General features: G+C 53.8%; 4 protein-coding genes and 1 non-coding gene across 5 annotated transcripts; 2 read left to right on the top strand and 3 right to left on the bottom strand.

Moving 5' to 3' along the window:
- Nucleotides 1-1,282: 1,282 nt before the first annotated feature.
- BDW47DRAFT_123429 (uncharacterized protein) lies at nucleotides 1,283-2,021 on the top strand (the record flags this gene model as incomplete). Its single annotated transcript, XM_024816048.1, has 4 exons — nucleotides 1,283-1,426; nucleotides 1,488-1,591; nucleotides 1,658-1,780; nucleotides 1,877-2,021. The coding sequence occupies 4 exons, from the start codon at nucleotides 1,283-1,285 to the stop codon at nucleotides 2,019-2,021; spliced, it is 516 nt and encodes a 171-aa protein (XP_024674418.1).
- Nucleotides 2,022-2,445: 424 nt separating this feature from the next.
- Nucleotides 2,446-7,794, bottom strand: nte1 (lysophospholipase). Its single transcript, XM_024811585.1, has 3 exons — nucleotides 7,556-7,794; nucleotides 6,861-7,488; nucleotides 2,446-6,778 (listed from the first exon to the last, which is right to left on the bottom strand). Exons 2-3 carry the CDS (start codon nucleotides 7,217-7,219, stop codon nucleotides 2,548-2,550), a joined length of 4,590 nt encoding a protein of 1,529 aa, XP_024674417.1. The 5' UTR covers nucleotides 7,220-7,488; nucleotides 7,556-7,794; the 3' UTR covers nucleotides 2,446-2,547.
- Nucleotides 7,795-12,210: 4,416 nt separating this feature from the next.
- On the top strand, nucleotides 12,211-13,067 carry BDW47DRAFT_87336 (GNAT family N-acetyltransferase). Its single transcript, XM_024820092.1, has 2 exons — nucleotides 12,211-12,398; nucleotides 12,501-13,067. The coding sequence occupies exons 1-2, from the start codon at nucleotides 12,359-12,361 to the stop codon at nucleotides 12,983-12,985; spliced, it is 525 nt and encodes a 174-aa protein (XP_024674416.1). The 5' UTR covers nucleotides 12,211-12,358; the 3' UTR covers nucleotides 12,986-13,067.
- Nucleotides 13,068-13,280: 213 nt separating this feature from the next.
- Nucleotides 13,281-13,384, bottom strand: BDW47DRAFT_t35. Its single transcript has one exon. It is a non-coding gene; the product is annotated as a tRNA-Ala (tRNA).
- Nucleotides 13,385-13,563: 179 nt separating this feature from the next.
- Nucleotides 13,564-15,052, bottom strand: BDW47DRAFT_134792 (S-adenosyl-L-methionine-dependent methyltransferase; the record flags this gene model as incomplete). Its single annotated transcript, XM_024818169.1, has 4 exons — nucleotides 13,564-14,404; nucleotides 14,466-14,589; nucleotides 14,660-14,786; nucleotides 14,855-15,052. 4 exons carry the CDS (start codon nucleotides 15,050-15,052, stop codon nucleotides 13,615-13,617), a joined length of 1,239 nt encoding a protein of 412 aa, XP_024674415.1. The 3' UTR covers nucleotides 13,564-13,614.
- Between the last annotated feature and the right edge of the window lie 133 nt (nucleotides 15,053-15,185).

The raw sequence follows: 15,185 nt of genomic DNA, 5'->3' as shown, positions 1-15,185 counted from the left end.
TGCTGTGAGTTAATATCCGTAAAATGGGCTGGAGTTGACTATTGATGATTATAATTGAATAAAACTAATGAAGATCGAATTCTATACTGGTAAGCAGGATAATTTCTGAAGTTTCAAGTAGAAATAGAAAGCCCAATCGGCCGACCACGTTGTGTTTGAAGCTTTAGGGTTAGCTTTGATCTGCGGCAGCCACTCGCTATAGTATAGCAGGCCAGACGTCCCAAGCCCAAGTATGATCGCCAATTCAGATGATAATCATGACTCAATTAAAGTGCATGGTTGGGCGGATCTGGCGTGGCCAAAACATGGATGATTTATATCTCTACGGTTCCCATCGTGTTCCAGTCATCATGTAAACCTAGCTAGACGATGGAGACCAAGTCAGTGACGCCTCCAAACCCTATCCCACGTTTATCTTTACTTTCATTTCTTGGAAATTGCCACGACAATGCTATATCCACCTGAGCACGGACATTGAGATAAAATATCTAGACAATCAGAATGATGTAACAAAAGATTGGTTCCATCGGACTCACCCGTGGGATGGGTGGCCTCGACCAACGCATCTGTCTGCCCACAGCTTCCGCAGCGTGCCGAATGGATCATGCAACTCGCCAATCAGCATATTGATCGTATGTTTCGTGGGGTGATTGTCTGTATTCGTATTCTGTATCTTCTCTTTCTGATCTTTCTTCTTTCTGTTTGAATTTTTTTATTGTCTGATTGTTACCTCCTTTTCCTACTATACATCACCTCGAATAACTCTTGTAGATAGCACCGAGATTGCTCCTTTTACCCCCACAGGAAACAGATCCCCATCATCTGATCACCAATCAATCAGTTGATCATGAAATATCTGGATTGATAAGAACTGGATATCTGGATATCTGGATCTCCCGTGGGTCAATCCTGAACTTAGACCGAGCCAGCCAGCCCTACACCGGCACCAAACCGACTTCAACCCTCCATGACGTATCCGGGGAACAACAGCTATAGAAGTAGATCCATGCAAACCACCCAATAGCAATGGAGAATCGCATTGATTTCATACCATTGATTATTCCGTCCAACCCCTCTGACGCAAAGGGCAGACGGCAAAATCGGCCACTTTCACACTGGTATATAAACCCTAACCTTGTCGCGGCAATCTTCCTTGTCCTTATACTGCATTCTCTCTTCTTTCGATTCTGGTCTGTGTCACACTACGTTGACGTCTTTTTATTGCCAAATCATCAAGATACTCAACACCTGAAAGAGTTGAAAGAAAGACACAACAGCCAACATGTTCCCTAGCTCCCTCACCAAGCCCTTCCAGCTCCTCTGCCGGGTGATGCAGTGGTCTAGCGCGGCTATCGTGCTAGGCCTTACGTCTTACTATATCCATAAGGGTCCGAGGGGCTTGCTGCTGAAATATACTGAGGTTATTGTATGTCTCGTCCCTTCTATCCCACTATGAACATATATGTCTAACAGGATGATATCTGTAGTCGACAATGTCCATCGTCTTCTTCCTCCCGGCCTTCGTCTCGCCTTTCATGCCTAATCGACTCAGCAAATATGTCCTCTTGATTGACGTTGTCTTCTCTTACCTGTATGCACTTACCTACCATCCAGCTCAATCCTACTATACATAGCCACGATACTAACCTCCAACCAGCTGGCTCACAGCCTTCATCTTCGCCGCCCAAGACTACAACCGCGACGACTGCTTCCTCAACGCGCCCCCCAACCACAGCTGCGCCAAGAAGAAGGCCAACGAGTCGTTTATCTTCTTGACTTTGTATGTTCCTCCCTTCCTTTCAAAACTGAACAACCTGAATAAAACTACAAATGATAGAAGCTAGAATAGGAAAGAAACTAACAAAGTTGTATACAGCATCTTCACCTTCTTCGCTATGTTCCTTGAAGTCCTCAACCTCTGGGCCGACCGTCGCGAGACCCGTGGGCCCTCGAGGGAGAAGTACTCTGGTGGTGCCCATGGTGGCCCGCCTGATGCGCCGGTCGGGTCGAGTAATGTTTAATAACCACGTACTTTCGTGACTACATACCTATCTAGGTACCTAGGTACCATCTGGGTAGTTTGCACGTTTACGATGTGCGATGGGGGTTGAGTTGGAGAGTTGTGTGTTGTGATGGAGGGGTCAGCGCGGCTGATTTTTCTTTCTGGGAAGGAAACGAACGTGGAGATTTGTTAATATGGTTGTGGCTGTTTTTATGGTTATGGTCATGTTATGGCTTGGTTGACGCAACGAGTACTGACGGGAAATAACCAAGAAGTGGAAATGTGATATTGGAACAGTCGAATTGGCAAGCTTGTCTATCCTACCCTTTACATACGATCGTTGTTGATGATGTTGTGTACCTAATGCCCTAATAGCTCCCTGGGAGCGCTCAAGGATCAACTATAATGCATCTAGTACGAGTGATATTTATGTACATTTCCTATACTTTCCATACTTAAAGCTCGTCGTATCTAGTCATGATCGTAAACATATGATCTAAGCCATGGTCTATATCAGAACGCGAGAAAAGGACCTGACAAATTATTTATATACTAGCTCGTCGCGGCGCCAACGTCCGCTGCAGCTTCTTCTTCTCCTCCGTCTCCTCCGGCAAAGGCAGAGAGCCCTCACTACGCAGCTTGTCCAGATACTGTTTTCCGAACTCGTACCCGACCTGGTAGATCTCGTCGAACTTGCCAAAGTCGAGTGTGCCGTAAGGGTCGATCGGCGGCCGCATGTACAGGCAGCCGGGCATGTTCTTGGCGCGCTCTAGGTTGTCGATGGACGAGACGTACGCGAGCCGCGCCTGGATTTCGGATAGTGTGGGCGGGTTGGGGACCGACGAAAATGGATTCCATCGGTTGAGGACGGACCATGCGCCTGAGAGAGAGTCGCCGTATGCTTGTGGGGTGTTGTCGTCGATGGAGCCCACGTCTACGGCGAAGACTACGTCTGCGCCGAGGCCCTTCATGTAGGCGACTGTGAGGTTGTCGATGTAGCCACCGTCGAGGAGCATGCTGCCTTCGTCGCAGATTGGCGGGATGAGGCCGGCTAGGGTCATGGAGGCCCGCACGTAGCGCCAGACGTAGCCTGAGGAGTGGAACTCGGCGCGCGATTTGCTGATGTTGGTGGTGTTGCAGTAGAACTCGAGCCAGAAGTCTTCGATCTGGCTGTCGCCGAAGGTCTTGAAGATGCCGCGGTTGAACTCGTGACCTGTCGTGTACGAGGCTGTAGGATATGTCAGGTCGAGCGCGAAGCGCCAGATACTACCCATGCGGCCGGCGAACTTCTTGGCACGGCCGAACATGGGGACGATGTCGGCATCTCGCGCGTACAGGGCTCCGATGAACGACCCGATAGAGGTGCCACCGATGATGTCGATCGGAATTCCAGCCTCCTCGAGAGCCTTGATGACCCCCACTTGGGCGATGCCCCGGGCTCCGCCGCCTCCAAGGACGAGGCCGACCGATCGGCCACAGAGTCGACGCGCAAGGCGGTGGAAGTCCCCCTTGAACGGTGTCTCGGCAGAGTAGAGGGGCGACTGGTGGATCCGTCGCGAGGTGTACTTTTGGATTTCCGCCTGGATGACTTGGACCCTCTGCTTCAGAACCGCGCCAAAACGTTTTGTCGTCTGCGGGTGGGAAGGCTCTTCCGTCAGTCGGAATGGCATTTGGATGTGATGATGGCCTCCGTTGATCCAGACTCGGTTCTTCAGCCACCGTCGCGTCAGGCCAGGAGAGCAGTAGCGCTCCGCATGCAACAAGACGAGCTCTTTCCGGGCGGTTGTTTTCATTCCGAGAAGGAATCGTTCGTATTCTCCGACGGCCGGGGACGACTCGGCGAGACCGACAAGGAGAAGGCAGTCAGCCTGCTTGATACAAGTCTGCGTCCACGGGGAGTTGACGTTGGTGTCTGCGATGTACAACAGCATCCCATACTTCTCCTCCAGGTCCGCCAGATACTGGGACAGCTTCAATTTGCCCATCTTGCTGAATGCGTGGCGTCCTAAGTGGTTTAGGATGGCTGCCTGATTCAAGGACGTCACGCCGTTCGTGACGCCAATCTGATGAAGGGCGTTCAGCAATCGATGGCCGAACTCGATGACAGGTACCCCAGCGGTCACAGGCAGGATTCCAACGGTACGCAGATTAACCGTCGAGGTTGCTGTCTTGACGGTACCCGTGCTGCCACGTTCGGCACTGTTCTCGGTGATTGGGCGCTCGACGAGATCTCGCATGCGTTGCGCGATAAGCTTCGAGACCTGGATGGTGATCCCGGGATGCTCCTGCGCCAGGCTATTGAAAAGGGACCTCGGGAATTTGGCCAATTCGGTGTCCCGGATAGCGTGAAGAGTAGCCGGTCGGGTGGACTCGGTCATGACCTCGAGCTCGCCGACGCTTTCTCCCTGGCCATATTCGCCAAGGACGGTCATCTTCCCGCCCTGGCCTTCGATGAATGACCTCAGACGTCCGTTGAGAACAAGATATATTGCGTCGCTTTCGTCGCCTTGCTGGTAGATTACCTGGCCCGCAGTGACCTGCACCCATTCCAAGGCAAAGTCGATGTGTAACAGCAGTCTAGGTAGAAGGTCTGTCAGGCGCTTCGCCAGCGTCAACAGTACGATAGGATACCGCTCTGCAATCCGCTCCAGGGAGGCCCGCGGCAGGAACCCGACGTATACGTCAGTTTTGGCCACGACGTCGGTGTGGGAGCGGTAGGAAGCCGTCGCTCCCACATAGCCTTGAATGCCACCGGGCTTGATCATGTACAGCGACTTGCGAGATTGCTTCTTGCGTCTGGAGTCACCGCCGCCAGCCCCCAGGCTTGGAGCGCGGGAGGAAGCCCCTCTGGTGGACTGCCTCAGTGGCGTGAAGCGCTCTTCCTGCGGATTTGTTGTTTTGGATGCGCCCAAGAGATCGTCTTCCTTGTCGACCACGGGCACACCCACATCGAGAAATCCATCGATGACGTAGTACAAACCGGGATGGCGCTCGCCTTGTTCGACGAGGACGGAGCCTTGGGGAAAGTAAACCACCTCGATATCATTCCGGATCTCGTCCTTCAGGTTGCCAATCGGTGGCGTGCCGCCGACACTGGTAACGGACATCGACATCGTCGATTCCGAGTCACCATCGTTGGACCCTTCATAAGGGTCCATGAAACCGAATGCGTTGTTGCTAAACACCGCCTTCTGGAGCCGAGAATCATAGGATAGCAGCCTGGGAGATGCATCACCCGACACGAGACTCCCCTTGCGCAACATCTCACCAGTGGTTGTTGTGAGGCCAATCCCGTTCATTATACACTCCAGGATGGACTCTCGAAAGAGGGAATCTTCGTCAAAGGACTCCTGTCGCTGGAAGGGAAGGCGGGCCGTGACTAGCGGGGGTTGCTCTTTTTCGGCCAGCGGACTCTGTAACTTCGGGGTCAAATGGTCGTATCTAGGGCCGAACCTCGAAAGCTGAATGGTCGAAAGGAGGTCTCCGGGACTGGGCCCGGGCCCTTCTCGATCACTTCCTACATAGTCCGAACCGGCCACGGAAGATGGACGATTTGCATTGGCCATCCTCGCCTGCAGGACGGCTTCCTTTCGTAGAAAGCTGCTCGAGCGACGTCTCCTCCCCATGGAGGGGTTGTGCAACGCGATACCTTTGGTGATCTCCTCGGGGCCGAGGCGGTCCCGCTCCTTGATGAACTTACCCTTGAGTCGGTCCAAGGCGGCCCCCCTCATTTCATTGGGGAGGTCGTATGTGGTAAACTTGTTCATCTGCCGCTCAATGCCCAAAACCTCGTTCATGAGGCCAAGATAGGAGTGGGCCGTCGCAAAGGTCACTCGTTGCAGCCGCGTCAGGATCACTTGGACGATATGCGCTGTCGCTCTGGGGTAGACCCGTGTCAGACGCCGGAAGGCGCTGGCAGGGATGATCGCAATCGTGGTATCTACCATGGCCCGTGCCACAATGTCCGGATGGACCGACTTCTCGTGCTTCTTACCCGGCCGCTGCTTGGGTTCTTGCTGCTCCGCCTGGGGACTCGGGGTGCTCTGGCTGCCTCCGAGGTTCAATGGCGGCACCGAGGGCAGGAACTCCTCATTACTAGCCATGTGGGAGGCGAGGTCGTGTGGCTCTCTCAGGGGATTAGGAGAGGCGCTGTCTAAGAACTCTCGAGGGCTGACCGGGGCCGGGGTGGATGGCCTCGCGGTGCTGCTCGGACCTACGCTGGGGCCCCTGGAAGCGGGGTTTCCCGCAGCCCGTAACTGAATGTCCTCCGTGAAGAGGGAGAGGATGGAGAACAGAGAGGACATGGAGGCGCCGTTTTTGACCTCGGTGAGCAGCTGGTAACGCTGTTTCCCCGCGAGGTGGTCGTCCTCGTCCGCGAAGCCCGCGCCAGCGCGGTTCATGTCCTCCTCTCCATCCGACTTTCCTTCTCGGATGGACTTGACAAAGATCTGAACAAGCCCGTCTACGACCAGACAGAATCCCTTCTCCTCCTCGAGCAATAGCGTTTCGCCGGCGATCAGCTTCCTCGTCTGCATGGTCCGGGTTAGTTCGTGGAACACCGGCCGCTCCAGGTAGCCAAAGACTTTGATGGCGCTGAGAAATTCATCGAGATAATTGGCCAGACCCGGTTTCGAGTCCCCCTCCTGGATGTCCGGGAACAGATCGAGCTGCGGCTCCTTCCGCTGCGGCTCGGGAGGCAGGCGGCTGTACATATTGAGAAATCGGTACCGAACGAACCAGATGAAAGTCGACACCACGGCCAGCACGATGAGCAGACTAACGGATCGCCCATTGGTCAGCAACTGCATAGGACGGTGATTGACATGTGATCGGTAGAACAGTTGTTCCGTGGACTTACAGGGTGGTGAAATTCATGGTGAAGGTCAAGCTCATGGAAAACAGGGTGAAGAGCCATGTGGGAAGGGTGATGGTAGAAAAGGTAATGATCCAGTATAAGAGGCTTGGAATGCCCTGGAAAAGAAGGGAAAACACCCAACCGATCCACCCCACCATGCTGGTCGGTTTTGGCGGCGATACTGGTGGGGGTGGGAGATGGGAATTGGCAAAACCCGAGAGGCCGGAAAGACTCGCAGTTATGGCGGGCGCGAGGGGCACGAGGGACGAGAGGGGTGATGCGGAGGTTGAAATCAAAGCGGACGAGGTAGACACGTCGAGGACGCTGGAGGGAGAAGGGACTGGTATTCCGGCGTCGGCCATGATGGGATCCCTACTCCTCCGGTTCGTTTTTTTCTTTTCTTTTCGGGGCTATGCCTGGCTGGGCCAGGAACAGCAAGGTCAAGGTGTATTTGACGTCGTTGAATGGAGCCCAAGCCACTAAGCTCCCTGTTTTGTTAAACAGGATTGGCACAGGCTAGGCTAAACCCTATTGGGAGACTGAGTGGACCGTGCCACAATAGAATTGGGTGATGATTGATGAATCATGAATGGTGTCGTAGTAATAGGCGGACATAATGGTACCGAGGAACCTGACAATTGTAAGGGACGGTGTACAGTAAGGAAGTGGTAAGAATGACCAAGATCATGAGTACATACCGCCATTCAATGGAGCCACCACGCGCACATCGGGTAGTCCCAATATGAGATGAGTGATGTTTTCTGGATGAGCAGAAGGAGAGAGAGAGGAAGAGTGGAAGGCATGAAGTCAAGAATGAGATGAGATGGACTTTCTTGTTGTTTCTTACCTGAGGCAGAACAGTCACGGGCTGCCCATGATCATCTAGACCGGATTGGGCCTAGTGGATATGATCGAGTCTTGCACGTGCAAGTTGCACAAAAAGGCATTATTAGTGTTCCGTGAACATCTCGGAGATCAAAGGTTATGGATCAGGTGATCGTAAGGCAGAAAGGAAACATTATTCGGCGTTTTACCCCGTGTTTTCCACCGATGACTTGATTGTGGGGATAATGATAGATAAGTTGTATAGAGTGTACTTCTCAATGTACAGTAGATAAGATAGAAGTATAGAAGTGATCCATTCAATCCCTCTCTGGGTAATAAATAATTCAACCGTCAACCATACGACCAACTACCCCTTTGAAAGGATCAAGTCTTGGCCGTCCGAGCGGAATACCGAATCGGGGATTTTCTGCCAACGTCTTAAGGCCGCCTGACCAATCTGGCCTTGTTGCTGCCTCAGCTCCCCCCAACATCCTGGGCATGCTCCTCCTGATTCTTCCCGTCTTACATCTCCTCCCACTGCTCGATTTATTGCTTCACCTTGGTGGTTTTTGTCTTCCATTTGTCTATCTAGCGGTGGTCCTGGTGACCAGGCCTGTTACGGTCATGTTTCAGGTACAGTTGACCTGCCCTGTCGATGGCGTGAGGACCTGATAAGGCTTCCTCCGCCACCAGCTCTCTCCCGGCTTCACCAAACCCCCATCCTTGTCCATTGGGTGATTTTGACACCGGCTAACGGCATATCTAGCGACTCCGCGATGCAATCGACTCTCGGATTGCAGAGGAACAAGCTCGCCAGAAGGACGCCGTAACCCGCTCCAATTCCACCCGTCGCCCCGACCCGAATCGACGACCCCCCCGGGCCCGGCGCAACACTGGAACGCCGGTTCGGGGACCCGATCCGACCGAGTTCGAGCCGGATTTTGCGATCGGAGAGGATGACGAGTCCAGCACGGCGGGCACTCCGCGTCCCGGATCCGCCGATGTCCCCGAAAGCGCGCCGGCGGAGAACACGGGGGAGGAAAAGGCGGCTGTAGGGGAGTCATCGTCGGCAGGGAAGGAGGCGGCGCCCGCTGCGGAGGCGAATAAGCCCGCCGCCCCCGCGGAGCTCCCTCCTGACGTTCGAGTGAAGTTAAGGAAGCTGACCAAGATGGAAGCTCGGTATCAGGGTATGTCACGGGGATGCGCAAAGTGTCAGCACCCGGGAACTAATAAGCCTCTGTTACAGATCTCCTGAAAGCGTACCGAGCGGCCCATTCGCGTGTCCTGTCGATCGAACCCTTCGAAGCTGCCTTGCGCGAGAATACGCCCTTGACCTCCGTCGGAGATCCCAAAGCCTTGACGGAGTATTTGAATCAGATCTCGTTGAAGAGTGACATGGTTGGGGAGGAGTTGAAGCGTGTTACGACCGAGAGGGATGACTACAAGAAGAAATACGAAGAATCCGAGAAGGCCAAGAAGGCGGCGTTGGACGAAGTCGACCAACTCAAAAAGAGTCGCAAGGACGATGATGATGCGAAGGGCGAACAGAAGGTTGTGGACACCCCAGAAGCGAAGAAAACGTCGTCCGATGACACCGATAAGGCTGCCACCCAAGCCTCCGAACCGCAGGAAGAGAGCGAGGAATTCTTCTCCTTCGACGCCGAGGTCCCGCGATTGGAGTCCGAACTGAAGCAGAAGCAAGAAGAGGTCGAAACGCTCCAATCCCAGGCGGTGTCGTTGAAGCGCGACCTGTCCGTGGCACGTGAGTCGACGGAGGGCATGGTCATCAATTTGGAATCTGCGACTAGGGAGCTTGTGGACCTGCGCGATAACAAGGATAAGCAAGACGCGGAACTCGAGAAGTTGAAGAAGGCTAGACAGGAAGACGTCGACGACTTGAAGTCCAAGCTTGCCGCCTCCGAGAGCGCCGTCGAGAAAGCCAACACCGAAGTCGAGAGTCTGAAGACTGAACTGACACAGAAGTCGGCCGAGATCGAAGAGCTTCGCGAGAAGGCCTCCCAGTCTCAAACTGCCGATCAGCAGGCTGAACTTACCTCTAAGCTCGAAGAAGTGAAGAAAGAGAAAGACACAAGTGAGAAGCGCCTCGGCGTGGTCCAGGGCCTGGTTGACAGTCTCAAATCTCAACTTAAGGAGACGCAGGATACCATGTCGGGTCTCAAGGTCGACGTGGAGAAGAAGACGGAGAACATGGGCAAGCTGCAGAATATCGTCGACTTCCTTGACGGCAACATGAAGGACAACGCGAAATGGCAACAGGCGAAGGATCAAGTCGTAAGTGGCAAGAAAGCCGACTTTAGCGGCTTGCGCGAGAGTCTTGCTCCTGCGCAGAAGGCCCCAGCCGCCACCAAAGCCCCGGAATCCAAGGCCCCTGAGCCTGCCAGTCAGCCAGCAGCATCTACAGGTGCTGCCGGCGGAGGCGGTAAAAAGAAGAATAAGAAGAAGAAGAAGGGTGGCAAGGGAGGCGACGAACCTAGTAAGCCCGCAGAGGCTCCAGCTCCAGCGGAGGAAGCACCTGCAACGGAGACCGAGCCGGCCGGTTCGGACTCGAGCCAGTTGCAACAGAAGATTGAAGATCTGACGCAGCAACTGGAAGAGAAAGAACAAGCCATTGACCGCCTCAGTTCGAAACTCAAAGGGGAAGATGACCTCAAGGAAGAGATCGATTCTCTTCGCGACGACCTCCTCAACATCGGCCAAGAACACGTGGAGTCGAAAGATAAGATCAAGGAGCTCACGGCCGATAAGAATGCTTTGGAGGAAACCATCTCCAAGCTAGAGAAGGAGCTGACTGACCTGCGTACCAGCAGCGCTTCCAGCGCTGATAGCGAGAAGGCGCACAGTGACCTCAGAGGCGAGTACGAGAGCCTGAAGGTGAAGTTCACCACTATGGAAACCGAACTCTCTGCTGCCCAGCAGCTCGCCACAACCCGATTCAAGGACCTTACGGACCTGCGGGAGACTGTTCAAAAGCTGCAGCCCGAATTGAAGAAGCTGCGGGATGAGTCGGCGGAACTGCAGAGTACCAAGGAGGCCCTTGTGGGCAAGACTTCGGACTTGCGAACGCTAGAGGGCAGACAGGAGGATTTGAGAACGGAGCTGAAGACACTCAAGTCGACGATATCCGACCGCGACAACGAAGTCAACACGCTCAACAAAAAGATCCGACAGGAGACCGATAGCCGCTTGAAGGCCGAGGAGAAGCTGACCATCGCCCAGTCCGACCTGCGTTACTCGGAGGGCAAGAAGCAGGACGCGACGGAGGCGAAAGAGAAGGTTGCGGCGGATCTCGCCAAGGCCCAGAGCGAGTTGAAGACTGCCCGGAATAAGTTGAAGGAAGTGGAACAGAAGTCCACGCAACTCAGCCGGGATCTGAGTAGTCTGCGGGAGGATATCCAGCTGAAGACCGCGCAACACGCCAGCGCCCAGAGCCTGATGAACAACATGCGGGACCAGGGATCCGAACTGGGCATGCAAATGAAGGAGGCGCGGGAGCGGTGCGAGAGCCTGGAAGAGGAGCTGGCCGATGCGCAGCGTCTTCTGAGCGAGCGGACCCGCGAGGGTGAGACCATGCGCCGGCTGTTGAACGACATCGAAGGCCGCACGGACAGCAAGGTGCGCGAGTTCCGGGAGCGCATGGAGGCGGCCATCGAGGAGCGAGACCGGGCCGAAGACGAAGCCAGCGCGCAGGGGCGCCGTCGCGCGCGCGAGCTGGAGGAGCTCAAGGGCAAGGTCCGGGACGCCGAGAAGGCGTTGCGGGTTGCCGAGGAGGACAAGGAGGAGCTTCTGCACTCCCAGAAGGAATGGAAGCGCCGACGCGATCAGCTGGAGGAACAGTCGGTGCACTCCACCCAAGAGCTGACGGACACCCGAGAGGCCATGACTCGACTGCGCGACACCCTAGACGAGAGCGAAAAGCAAGTGCGCGACCTGGAGAAAGAAAGATCCGAACTGCGCCGCTCGGTAGAGGAAACCAACGCGCGGCTGGAGAAGCTGCGCAAGTCCAACCGCATGCTCACCGAAGAAGCGCGTTTCGGACGGGGCTCGCCCTCGCGGAATTCGATGGACTCCGGGTCGCGGAGGATGTTCTCGCCTGGATCGATGGAGCGCAGCCCGTCTGCTCGGGGGAGTGACACGCCGAATGCGAGCGGGACGATCGACTACATGTACCTGAAGAATGTGCTGCTGCAGTTTTTGGAGCAGAAGGACCGGAACTATCAGAAGCAGCTGATTCCGGTTCTGGGGATGTTGCTACATTTTGACCGGTATGTTTATTATTTCTATCCCCTTCTCCATTATTGATATATACTAACTGCGCCCAGAACGGATGAACAAAAGTGGATGGCGGCAATCTCGAAATAAATCAGATGGATAGAGTTGATGTTTTGCTTGCATCAAGTGCATAGATTTTTTCCTTTGAAACTGTATAGGTACATAATATGTTTTTTTAATCTTTTTTTCTTTCTACTCGGTCCAGTATCCACGACACAAAGCACAAGCATAGGGCGCAGGGCGCGCCAAGAATGGTGGGGTTTCTGGATCTGTCATTCAATTTCTGGAACGCATGTGGGGTGATTGGGTTTTCTCCATCGACAACATTTGCAAAACAACAAGATTAACAAGGCTGCGAAGAAGAATATACATCCTGATCAAACATCATGGCCGACCAACCTACCATCCGCCTAGCCACTCCGGAGGGCAAGTCCACCTCAAACACCACACAAAAAAGCCACCAAAAAGCTTGAAATGAAGAGATAAATACGTATATATAACCCACTAATCCCACACGCCTATACACAGACGTCCCCCTCATCCTCCAATTCATCCGCGAACTCGCCGACTACGAAAAAGCCCTCCACGAAGTCGAAGCAACCGAAGAGTCCCTCCTCGCCACGCTCTCCTTCCCCACGCAGGCCCCCAAGCGGGGCTCCGTCTACACGGCACTCATCACCCCCCCCGCAACCCCGACCGACCCAACCCCCATCCCCGTCGGCATGGCGCTGTACTTCTACAACTACTCGACGTGGCGCTCGGCGCCTGGCATCTACCTGGAGGATCTGTACGTGCAGCCCAAGGCGCGCGGGCACGGGTACGGCACGCTGCTGCTGCGGTGGTTGGCGGGGCAGGTGATTGAGGCCAAGGGGAAGAGGCTGGAGTGGAGCGTGTTGACGTGGAATGAGCCGAGTATTGGGTTTTATAAGCAGATGGGGGCAAAGCCTATGGATGAGTGGTTGAAGATGATGGTTGAGGGGGAGGAGGCGTTGGGGCAGTTGGCGAGGGGTTGATTTATATTATGGATTACATACATAATATGGTGTGACTATAGCATGATTGTAACATGACTGTAGCATGGCCATATCTATAGCTATAAACATCGTGTTTGATCACCTTACTCTGTAGGTCAACGTCTCACGGGCTGTCTACAGTAGGGAGGTCTTCCATTGTGAGCATGAACACTAGAGATACATCGAAACTGGTGTTTCACGCCCACCACGGCATTAATAGAGCAAAGCTATTGCATAGAATACAAGCCTCCGAAAAGAGTATTAATTTACCGAATAAAAAAAAAAAAAGACAAAATGGAGTAGCAGGGGATTGAACCCTGGACCTCTCGCATTCATGAACTCAACTCGGAAGGGAAAGTCACGTGCAAAGCGAGCGCTCTACCACTGAGCTACTACCCCAAACATACACTGACACATCTGCCTTTATGCTCCATAGCATCCAGCCTGTCCGCAGAACTATATAATCTGCCGATTGAAGGTACGATGGGCAATCACCACCAGACTACATTGAGTTATCTGTTGTCAAAGGATATGAATTATATATCTTTTAATATACATTCGAAAAAAAAAGAAAGAAAGAAAAGGAACACGATCGCGCGGTCTGGAATGGCATAGCTTCATATTCACCATCACGCCAACTCGCATTCAATCAACCCATCAACACAAGAAGGGACAGTCCATATCTTCAACACACGCAGCCCAGCCAACCGAGCCAGCTCCACCAACTGACGCTCAGTACGCTCCTTAGCCGCCACATCGGCCATCATGACAATATCCAGAGAGGTAGCCTGCCAGTGCGCCCCGGTATCAGGAATAACATTCTCATAGATAAGCAGCCTGCTATATCCGCGCGTCATGCTAGCCGCCAAATTGCGCAATATCATCACGCACAGTGGGTCATTCCAGTCATGCAGCACAGAGTGCAGGAAGTATGCGCGCGCGCCACGCACCGGCTGCGGCGTGAAGAAGTCATGTGCCATGGGCTCGAACGGCTTGTCGTTGTGGCTGCTCGGAAGGTCGGCGAGCACGGCGGGCTGGTCTTGTAGGATGAGTCGGCCAGGTGCGTTGGAATATTGGGCGTGAAACCGCTCCAGGTCGTGGCCTTTGTTGCCGCCTACATCGACGAGGAAGACGCCGTCGGGGGCAGTTTTCGCTCCGCGGATGAGGCGCTCTTGGACGGGGTAGAAGCCCTGGTCTGTCCAGCTGGGTCGGCCGTAGTGGTAGGTAGACATGAGGGAGTTGAACTGGGCGGGGAGATTGGGGTAGCGCGGGTTGGTGGTCTGGAGGTACTCGAAGAAGTGGCTGTTTGTTTGGAAGCCTACGTTGAAGGGGGAGTTTGTGCCTTCTGTTGGGCTGCGGTAGTTGTTCTCTTTGAGCCAGGTTGGGATGGCGAGGATTGCGGGTAGGGTGCTTCCGGTTCTAGAGAGTTTGGTGGTGTTGGTTTTCGGCTTGTTAGGGAGAAGGTCTTGGATGGACGTACATGCATGGGAATGTGTCTCTGTATCGGGGCATGGCTAGAGCGGAGGAGAATCGTGTTCCCCGGTATTCATCGAGCCCTATTTCAATAATGACGCCCACAGCCCCAAGATGTTTTAACAGCCGTCCTAGATATGTTAGCTTTATTCCCAGCCCTAAGTTACTGAGCCCAATACTGGGACGACGCATAGGACTCACCAAGCACTTCTGGTTCCGCGCCTGTCGCCTTAGCCAGGTCTGCCACAGACCTCGACCGGCCATTCCAAGAGATGAGGGCGAATATGTTCAGATCGATACAGGTTTCAATTGCTGCAAAGGTGGCAGGCTATAGAAGCCTGTTAGTATCACAGACGATAGATGGGTCAAGGCTGGAATAGAGGAAGTGAATCATGCCTGCGCCCAAACATAGCGGAGTATCGTTTCCTGAGGGGTTTCCATCGCTTGCAGTAACGATTGAGCTGCTGCCACCAGCTTCAGTCTAGAATTGGCATCCCCATTTCTGAATGCTGCACTGTGACCGTTGATATCCTGGAGAAGAGAGGCGAGTTGTTCGGGCGCATTGGGGGCCGTAACCACGGGGCCGTTTGCCATGTTGTAATATCCGTTGAATCAGACAAAAAACGATGAGTACTAGATAAATATATTGAAAGATAGTAGAATCAGAGAAATTAAGTAACCAAAAGATAGAAGGAGAAAAAAAAAACGACCTCAATCAACTTCTTTA

Source organism: Aspergillus candidus (assembly GCF_002847045.1).
Source record: "Aspergillus candidus strain CBS 102.13 unplaced genomic scaffold BDW47scaffold_8, whole genome shotgun sequence".
NCBI lineage: Eukaryota > Fungi > Ascomycota > Eurotiomycetes > Eurotiales > Aspergillaceae > Aspergillus > Aspergillus candidus.
The sequence above is the reverse complement of the archived record's forward strand: the minus strand, read 5'-3'. Positions and strand labels throughout refer to the sequence as shown.